At 35.2% G+C, this 10,702-nt stretch overlaps 1 protein-coding gene across 1 annotated transcript; it reads right to left on the reverse strand.

The window, feature by feature from the left end:
- Positions 1–2,810: 2,810 nt before the first annotated feature.
- On the reverse strand, positions 2,811–10,331 carry Pgant1 (Polypeptide N-Acetylgalactosaminyltransferase 1). The gene is made up of 4 exons (XM_017616885.1): positions 8,564–10,331; positions 6,491–6,890; positions 5,377–5,498; positions 2,811–4,327 (listed from the first exon to the last, which is right to left on the reverse strand). The coding sequence occupies exons 1-4, from the start codon at positions 9,289–9,291 to the stop codon at positions 3,694–3,696; spliced, it is 1,884 nt and encodes a 627-aa protein (XP_017472374.1). The 5' UTR covers positions 9,292–10,331; the 3' UTR covers positions 2,811–3,693.
- Positions 10,332–10,702: the final 371 nt, after the last annotated feature.

Genomic DNA, 10,702 nt, shown 5'->3' on the forward strand with positions numbered 1-10,702 from the left:
AAAGTTTGAAGATCGCATATATGTACATATATGTTTTTTGTTATAGAAAATGGTATATTCAATATACTAAATTTTTTTAAGAAAAATAAAAAAAAACAAGTGGCCGGCAGTATGATTTTATTTCATTATGGCATTTGTGAATTTACAAAACTTGGTATTCTATTACGTACTTTTCTATAAAAAATATACTTTTTTTCTAGTTTCCGAAATTGTTTGTATTTTATTTTGGCGCATATCGTTACCTGAAATGCAAAAAGACGTAAGAAACATCATCGTTGAAATGCAAAAAATCATAATTAATAAAAGATGCAAAATTCACTTTTATACAATGAATTTCATCGCGTTATAAAATTAACATATTAGTCACGACTTTTCCCATTTCATTTACGATGTTGTTACGTCTTTTTTGCATTTCAGATAACGATATGTATCTATAAAGACTTTTCTATTAGTAATTTAGGGTTTGTGTTTATTTTTAATAATAAAAAATGTTTTTTATATTTATTTATATGTATTTCCCATGTGTATGTAAATATGTTGTTGTATTATTCATTATTTTAGATCATTTAATTATCACACGAGTACACGTACATACGCACATATAAATATGAATATGAATTTTGGTGCAGAAGTATATATGTATATAATTGATTTTCGCATAGGAATATGATTTTGATATAAATAAAAGTTTTTTAGTTAAGCCACTTTAGCAGTGAAAATACATATACACATTAAAGCAATTTAGTATAAATTCGAAGTTAACAACATTGAATTCATTTGATGAGATTAAATACCAATTAATTCTACCATTTTTAAAAAACGCACATTTACTTGACAAAAAAAAATCCATGCACACTGTAAGAGAATTTAATAGGGGTGCTGCAAATCGTTTCTTGCAAAAAAACCAACCAAGGTAAAATAAAAGCTCCTTTTCGAATACATAATCTTTTTTTTAACAACACGGTTTTATTCACAATATGAAACAATTTACAAGAAAATATATTTGAGGACGGGCGCAGCTGCATATTCATACATACATATGTAGAAGGCGATGAGGGCCAGTGTAGCCTATTTACAAAAACATTAAATTGAGATAACATGAAAGAATGAACAAAGCTTTTAACAATTGTTTGGTAAAATCTAAGAAACTCATTGTAGCTATGTGTTGCTGTTGCATATTATAAGTACGAGGGTAACCCTGAAAGTTTCCGGAAAAAGGAGAAAATGTACACATTTTATTAACAAAAAAATACTCCTGTTTTTTCAGAATATTCGCCTTTAAGTTTTATACACTTCTGCATTCGAAGAAACCACTAATTGTCGAAACATGAATTCAACTCTGAAGTGGGGACGCTCATAAACATGGTTTCTGAATGCTTCAACGGCCTCTTGTGAGGTGGGTCTGAAGCCTGAAACGGCTGTACGACGCTGGTGGGCCTTAGGTATGGGGACAACGATAGCATGCTTTCAAATTTGTGGTTATTGGTTTTTGATTTAAAATTTAGTTGCAAAGGTCTATAACTGTGTAATTTGTTTCCGCAGAACGATTTTTTATTACGATTCGATCGCTTCCAGGAGTCTTACCTTTTATAACGGCGATTTTCATTTCAAATTAGAATGTGGAAATCGGATTTGCCAATCCTTAAGCAAATGCAGAAAGGTTGCTGTTTTATAGACTTTCTCCAAAGTAGTATATTTCTCCTGTATAAATTTTGTGTGGGATTCGATGGTTTGAGTATTGAGACACGATTGAATTTTTTCAGCATTTCTTTGGTCCAGTCCTCAGGAGCCTCTTATTTAGCTCTGACTGCAGACTTTCTTCAGTACTAAATGTACACGCAAAATCATTTTCATTTCGCCTTTTGCCAATGTGCAAGAATGCCGTTCCATCAGAATAATTTCTCGCCCAGCATCGATGTTTGCAGCAACTGCAGTTAACTGAGGCTGACGCGTCCAAGTTTAAATTCTGCAAACGAGTCATAAAGAGTGGATTTTGATGGCACTTCATGACTAAAGGCCGAATGAATCCGTTCCAAGCTATGTTTGCTTGAGAGGCTGTTAAATCAAAACCACTCGGCAGAATATTATCTGTCAATGTTGTTTTGCTTAACAAATGTCAAATTTTCGAAACTCATAATGTGATGTCTAAAAAACCACCGTCGTATCCGGTAACTTTCAAGGTAAATAATCTGCTTTACTTTACTTTTTTCAAAATGTCTACACGAGCTCTCATGGCCTCACATAGATATGTGCATATGTAAATCTGTAAATCTGTATAAAAACGAATACTCTATGCAATAATTTTATATTCATAGTATGAAGTTACAACTCAAAATAAAATACTAATTTTAAATACTATATGTATCTGTGGTCATAAGCAATAACCGCCTAAGTCGAAAAACTTTAATTCGAGAAAAAACGTTTTAAACATTTCGATTGTAATGTTAGCCTTATGGGGAAACCAAAATATTTTCGCCTATAACTTTATAAGTAGTCTAGCTGGCGAGATGGGGATTTCACATACACATGGAATAGTGGTTGAAAAATACAATAGCATATATAACTCCATTATTTCTTGAGTCGACTTAGGCGGTTATTGCTTGTGACCACAGATATACTGCTACTTATAAAATATATGTATGTATGTATAAGTATGGAGGTAAATGCAAATTATGTATGTATATAATTATTTCTAACTTTACAATGATAAGGATTTTTTAAGCACATAACGTCCAACTAGTTTCTAAAATACAAAAAAAAAAATACATAAATATGTTTCGCTGTCATAATTAAATGAGTTATTGTCATTATTCGAGTTTAGTAACTACGTATGTACATATTAGAATAGTGCTAATTTGCAAATACCCAGCTTAGTCGCGAATTACATGGGAAGAAATTGTTCCCATGAATTTGAAGTAAAACAAAGCCAAATTTTGACGGTTTGTTTTGCTTTTACTTCATAATTTTGGGAATATTTTTACACATGGAATTCTAGATAAGGCCGATTAACATAATGAAGAAAGTAAAAAAATTAAATTAAACATGTACATACATATGTGATTTGACTTGCAGTAAAAAAAAAACCATATATGTACATATGTATGTAGATATAAACATATGTAAGTATGTAGATATATGTAAATATATAAACACTCTTCACGCTAAATCGTCCGGTAATCTTATGCCAAGATTAAAAAAGCAAATCACATTTAAATATATTTCAACTAACTACACGGCTCAGTAATTACAAACATATTTAAATTTAGTTGTAACGTATGAATGTAAAATAATTACTTTTTTTTTAGACTGGCGCAAACAGCAAACGGGTCTCAATGAGGAATGCTTAGTTTCACGTAATTACACATACTCGCTTTCATTACATAATTCGCGTCATACATACATTCGTAATGTTAGCATACAATATTTTTGCGTATCAAAATAATTTACATATTTAGTAAATCCCCTAGCTATGGTACAAGGAGTAGTCAGAAAAACTGTACACTCCGTATGGTACATACATATATGTACATATATATGTAAGCATATGTATAATATATAAGTCGATTTGTGCATATGCATCTGTATGTTTTGTTTGCAATATTTACACAATGGCTTTGATTTTAGTTTTAAAGTAATACATAATAAAAACTTTTGACTTCTCTCCACCTACTCTGCTGCCACTCGCTGCCGCTTTCACAGCAATTTACCATGCTGTATGGTCCAGCGCTGTGTTTCGCTCTCACTATCACAGCGCGTCACTTGTATCTCATCTGAACTACGCAATTCCTTATGATCCAAGCACAAGCCGGTGTTTACATGCATCAAATGTTCATCTTCATAGTCCCATTGCTCATTGTAATCATCGTTATCCATGCATGTCACCATCTTCACGACACGCGCATCCCCATCACTATGCGGCACTGTGGCGCAACCTAACTCATTTCGTAGTACATGCGACTTGGTGAGCGTAAAAAATTGAGATTTTGTCACTGTTTTGGCACACCAGAATATACCCAAATTGTAGGGCTTCTCATTATTCTGCGACAAATCGTCTACACACAAGTCTTTGCTAACGGCACGTATGCGACCATACGCTATTACATTTTTGGTGGGTATAAATTTCTCCGGATAAATATTTTTCAAATACCAATCGAAACTTTTGCAACGTAATTTCTTACGTAGCATTACACGATGCGTCACATCGCCAATGTCGGGGTGGAATTTCAAATCGGGCCGATTGAGAAAGAAGAGATTGACATATTCATCCATCCAGACGAGCGCCATGCGTGCGGTGTTGATGCCGTGTGTATCGCGATCATTCGGGAATCTGGAAGTGAAAATAGAGTGAACAATAAGCGCTCTAAAGTATGATAATATAAAAAAACAGTTTGTATAATAAACACAAGTGAATATATATATATGTATTTATGTCGTAATTATTGGAATAAAGAAAGGCAATCGAGTTGAAGAGCCCTGAAACAGAATGGATACACTTGTTTAAACATTAAATACAAGCTTGGCCTCTTTTGTTACATATATAGGCTGCCGGCAAGAAATAAATTTACTTAAACCGAATATGATATTATATGTATATTAAAATGTTATACATATGTACATACATATGTAAGTGAAAGGAAAAATTGTACGCATACATTTTATACTCGCAAATTACTTTGTACTCCTGAACAAAAAGCCTCACAACAATACCTTTTTTTAGCATATATAACTTCAAAAACATGCAAGTGGGTGCAAAAACCTTCGCTGAACTTCTTCATGCGGAAATCAGAATCACTTCGAGTTATAATAAGTAGTAAACAAAACATTAAGAAACAGTATTTTAAATAAATTCTATAGTCGGTTCCTCATACAAAAGTTCTAGTATTCTTAAATGAACTCAACTTAACGTCTGTGTAGAAGACCCCAGTAGTTTTATTATACAATAAAAAAGTACTTGGGACGAACTAGTTCTATTCGGACGCCCTGTTTATCACGTGTGACGAACTTTAATGCATGCATAGCTCAAAGCTGCCATAGTGCTTTTAGCCTTAGATAGACCTTTGTCAGTTTCCACTATTTCTAGTTAAAAGTTCTGGTACGTTTAGATAATTCAGACGTTACCACGAAATCCGTTCTACGCAAACCGGAATGATCCAGATCAAAAACTATCACTCTAGCAGCTTTCAAAAAACTTTTTAGAGAATTTGTGTACTGATTAATAAACAAGTTAGGCTTTTAGTATAATTTATATTTCACGTGGCCCTGGCAACAAACCTGAAGCTTTCTAAGTGACACCTCCAAACACTCGCCCATGGGGGCCGCCGTACAACTAATATCAAATTTACCCATTTATATTACCGTTAATTCATTTGTACTTACTGGTATGGATGAAAGTCTCGAAAAACGTGACCCACTCGCGAACAGGGTATCGTTTCAATGGTGCCACCGCATTGCCAAATTCTAAAGGACATTTCCAGATTTTCGCCACCCCAGCCATCCATCTGCAATCAAGGAAAGTAGAAAACATTTAGTACAAAAACACTAAAAAAAATATTTTAGAGGAATAAGTAGAAACAATTAATAAGAAGGTATATACACTTATGTACATGTTGTTGTTGTTATTATTGTTGTAGTGGCTACAACAACACCACCCTGATCGGAAGTCCTTCAATCGTTGTCGTCAAGCTCTACTAGCACGAAGCTTGCAGAATCGATGGGGTCTGTCCTAAGGACAAAGGCGTTAGCAAAGGTTCAGTGGGCAAGCGAAGAGATGCTTCGAATCATGGGGCGTCTCTCCGCATGCCGGGCATTCATTTGGCACATCTGCATTAATTCTGCTCAGGTATGAAATCAACCTGCTGCAGTAGCCAGAGCGGAGTTGGGCTATTGTGTACATAGATATGTATGAATGCCTCACGCTCCATATAAGGAAAAATAGTTTCTTTTTTGCCAAGGGAATTATAAAACATTGTCAATGGGCAGTCTCAAAAATTATTTTACAAATTGAATAATCTGAAAGATCACGTTCCAACGACAGTCGAATCTACGTAACTGGAGTCATTCCCCAAGAGCTCTGTGAAGAATTCTTAAGCTGTTACAATAACAACAGCTTGAAAATCGCATTTTTGCTAAATGTAAATATATATATCGTAAATTTACATATGTATATCGTCAATTCATATCGCTAATTTATATTTAGTAATGTTTAAATAACAATTACTGGCCAGCGAACATGAAAAATTTTAGTGTTAGAGAATTTAATTCAAGGTTTTCAAAAAGCCTACAAAATTCGAAGCAGTTCCTTTTTCAATTAAATAAAATGTTGTTTATAAAAATAGAAACAACTGAACCTTTTCTTATCCAAGAATAATTATCAAAACTAACCCAATCCGACCTTTGAAACGATATTCAACTGTTGAATGACATATTACTTAATTATATGATTTAATTGGGACATCCCCAATGGTCTAATTCTTCTCTCCCAAATACTCACCTGTTCATCATAACTGCCACTCTCCCAAAAGTAACGCCGATCAATGGCGAATAAACCTCCGGCCATAGTCGGACTGTATGCAGGACATATTTGACGCGGTTGATTGCAGTCACGTAATTGACGCTTCTTCTCACGGTCTGACACCTCAATCCAATCAAAATGACCGGACCATTCAAAACCGCCAACCTGAAACGACTTATAGCCGTTCGTGCTGTATTGAAAATCTTTTGAATCGATTACATCAATAATCGGCACCAGCACACTGGTGCGTGACTCTTTGATACGCTCCAAAAGTGGCTCACACCAGCCAATATTCGCTTCACAATGCGCGTCCAGGAAGATTAACACATCACCGGTAGCAATGCGCGCACCAGCCAAACGGGCGCGTATCAAACCAAGGCTAAAAGAGGGTGGGGATAGAAAGAGATTTGGTTACTAATTATTGCAAATAAAATATCAAATAACTTATTGAAATAACGCGGAGGTGGTCCAGCTAAGATAACCAACCGTTCAGAAGTGGGCAGCTGAACTTGCTAGATCAACAACAAGTGTATAAATATGCACATATCATTTTTTTCCTGCATTATATGTGTGTACGTTTGTACATATGCAGTTTATTTTTACTGCAAGTATTATATTTATTGGTAATAAAATACTAAATATGATCTCAAAAAATATAAAAATAACTATATACGCGAATAAGATTTCCTGCTCTCCTACATACGTATACGTATTTGTAGTATGTATATGAATATGCATATGTGTGTAAAGTGCTCGCCGCAAAACAAATGATACAACACCCAGAGGCTGGATTCAGCCTCCGCAGCATCAAGTATTCAAATTAAAAGCAGACACACCAAATGGAAAAAAAAGATGTTAAGCAACCGCCAGCTACAAGCCACACTAAACTATGCACATTCATTTACACCGGTATCGGCAAGTATAGATATATGCAAATAGAAAAGTTGCTTGGACTAGTAAAACATCAAGAGCGAATCAAACGTAAGGTAAGAAGTTTGGCACATCGCACGTTAATCGAATTTAGGTTCGAATAGTGAAAATGATTACTATTTGATGTGTTTAAATACAGCATGATGAGTGAAGAATACAGCAACGATGTCGATGTATGTTTGTCTGTAGGTATATATGTAGATACGTATGTATATCGATGCTCTGCTGTAGAGCAAGTTTAAAGCACAAAGTCTTCAGCGCTCTGAGAATTGACAAATGGCATTTAGGCCAAACTATGTTTTTATATGTAAAGGCTTATTGACCTTTCAAGATGCAATCTATTGAGCTAGCGATATATTGAAGATGCCGAATAATTTATGAGTTGTAAACCATGAATTTTTTAGTTGCCAAAGTTCGAGTAGAATAAAGTGCAAGCGAAGCAAGTTGCGCATCAATATTGTTGCAGCCTCAATGAGATTTTTGCAATCATTTTTGGATATTCGTTGCGCAAATAACCATGTAATCGCTTTTTGCTTTTGAACATCGTTTATTACTCTGTCGTATAGAGCAAAGAGCAATTTTTAGTAGAGTTTATGAGTAGCTTGACCTAATGAATGAAGGAAAATATAGTTTTCGTAGTTTATATGTCTATATAAGCATACATACATTGCACTCCATTTCCAAATGAAATATGTGGTCATTGCTTTTCGGAATTTATTTCTTAACCATCAAACCTTTTAAGTTCGGTAGATTTAAGAAACATAGATATATGTAGAGTGAAAAGTTGCTAAGTCCGTTTTTAAAAATTTTACAGGAGAGGGAAAACTTCTTATACACATTTTCTTAAAATATTTCGCTAAACTTAGTATGCAACATTTTGCGTAATTAAAGCAAAGCATATCTCCATGCGAATCAGAAGGAGTCGATCTTGATTCAAGTATTTCGTCTAATTTTTGGCCTTATCGGATTTTCGGTGCATCGTTTAGACTTAGGCGAAGTTGCCTTTCGTTGAATATAAACGAGGAAAGAAAAACGAATACCTAAACCTAATTTTAAATTTATCTTGCTCCTATATAAAAAATATAAGTTTTCATGATAATATCACACAAGTCTTCAACTTACCGATTCTTCAATCGCAGCACTTGTACCTTTCCATTTGGTATTCTCGAGCTGATATAATAGTCCAACTTGCCATGCAGTTCTTCATTCGTGCTACCATCATCGACCAAAATTATTTCCTTGAGCACTTTTTCGTTGCAGGTATTCAAAGTACTGTGCACCGTACGTACCAATACAGAGTATGGTTCATTGAAGAAAATTATAATAACACTAGCGCTAGGTAAAGTTGGCACATCAAAAGTATGTTTCAAACATGCAGGATGCCGCGAGTCAGCCAAAGTTCGATTATAAGGCAACCGTTCGCTGAGTTCTTCATTCAGCGATATCTTTTTGTAAATCTCCTCGCCACGTCTTGCTGCTTCGCCGCTCAAGTGCGCTGCCGTGCCAAGCGCACCTAACGCCGAATTTTGCTTTTCCAAATCCAAACGTATACTTAGCTCATATGGTGGTTCACTTTGACGTGAGGTTTGTTTTGGTTTTTTTAGAATTTCATTATCTTCCTGACGCTCAAGTACTCGATGTCGTGGATTGATATGTACTCCGCGCTCAGCCTGATCATCTTTGGGTAGTACATCGTTTTCCTCGGGGTTGTCTTTGAATTTTGCATTTTGCTGCTGTGTTGCGCTTAACGTGTCCTCCACCTGCAGCACTTTAATGTAAAGTATAAAGCAGAGAGCCACCAGCGCAAAAATTATTATTTTGCCGTAAAAAGAACGGAAGGAACGTAACATTTTTTCAGTTATATTGTGTTAAGGCTAGCTGAGTGAAGTATATGCGAGGAGTGGCGTAAAATGATCGCTAATAGTGGGTCTAATATTCTTATTTATATTCCCGTAATGTAACTTAAGGGAGCAGGGATTAGAATTGCACTTTGTTGATGTTGTACGCATTCCCGTACACTAGTAAACTACATCAAATATGTAGTTATAATAAAAAATTCGCCTGTATCTGCTACCACTTTAATTACTGCATTGCAGCTATCACTCAAACCTCCAACTTTCGCCTTAAATTCTTGACCAATCTAAATGGAATTTTATGCTAATGTTAGTTCATTAGCTGTTTGGCTGGTTCGTTTAGTCGGTGTTTAGTTTCGTCTTTCTTTCGCTATGGCACAATTTTTTAGAAAATCAAATCCAGTTTTACCGCTACCACAGCGCTTGAAGCTATCGTAACGAAGCGTAGCTGCACGACTGTTCGCGTGATGTGGCCAAAATGTACTAACCCAACAATTGAGACCCACAAAGCGCAACTTGTGGCTCACAATTCATTGTCACCAACACTGCTCAGTAGAAAAGCGTACACAGTCGTTTTTTCCTCAGCCAAGCAGCTGCTGCTGGAGACGTTACACAGATCGGCCTCCAACCAACTCTAGATCATTTTAGCTTACCTCTTTTGTTATTTATTATTGCCCATTTTTGTTTAAGCTCTTCATCGCTCTTTCGCTCGACGTTCTCTGGCGAAGTTTTAATTTTCACGGCCTACAATCTGTTAGCATTAACCTCTGGGGTTATCAATTCTTCTGCTTTTATAAGCAAAAAGCTGTCGAATATTGCATTCATAATAGCTCCTATTGACTAATTTCATGTAACATCTTTCACTGCTTATTTAACTTATCCGGCTGGATAAAAAATGTGTTTTACTTTGGCGACTGGTAAGTAGAGAAGTATAAATTTGCAAAAAATATTCTGGCCCAGTGCCACCGATGCTGCACCCACAATTGTTGAATGTGATTTCGACTTTGTTGTTATTGTTTCCTGTTGCTTTCTGCTGTTTGACGTTTACTCAGAATTTTGTTTTTTTTTGTCTTTTTTGTTGTTTTGTTCTTCGTTGTAAACCAGCGTTGCCGTTTTGTTTAAATTTACTCGTTTTTTGCTGAGTGTTAAGGGCCGTTTGCACCATATGTGGTTAAACGCTCAATCAGAACATATTCAAAAGTCGGCTCGAAAAGAGTTTTTAAAATGGCCGATTAGTGTGCATCTGTCAAATAAACTCTGATTAGGTTTACAGGAAGATGGACTACCAACAATCTGTAATTTTAAGTAAAAGTATGTACGTTAAGATTTGGTATTTTTAGACAATTTAAAATACAATTGATGACTAAAAGTTATATAAATATATATTACTGTTTTGATTCCTTCCATT

The sequence above is a fragment of the Rhagoletis zephyria genome, unplaced genomic scaffold (genome assembly GCF_001687245.7).
Source record: "Rhagoletis zephyria isolate East Lansing unplaced genomic scaffold, Rhagoletis_zephyria_1.1 Rzeph_scaffold_00029, whole genome shotgun sequence".
NCBI lineage: Eukaryota > Metazoa > Arthropoda > Insecta > Diptera > Tephritidae > Rhagoletis > Rhagoletis zephyria.

Bases quoted from the DNA above. Each gene is read 5' to 3' on its own strand.
- Pgant1 (XM_017616885.1), bottom strand. From the start codon at position 9,291: ATGTTACGTTCCTTCCGTTCTTTTTACGGCAAAATAATAATTTTTGCG. The intron at 5,499-6,490 runs GTGAGTATTTGG...CCTTGATTGCAG, and splicing joins GTGGCAGTTATGATGAACAG to ATGGATGGCTGGGGTGGCGA. The intron at 4,328-5,376 runs GTAAGTACAAAT...TTTCACTTCCAG, and splicing joins CGAGACTTTCATCCATACCA to ATTCCCGAATGATCGCGATA.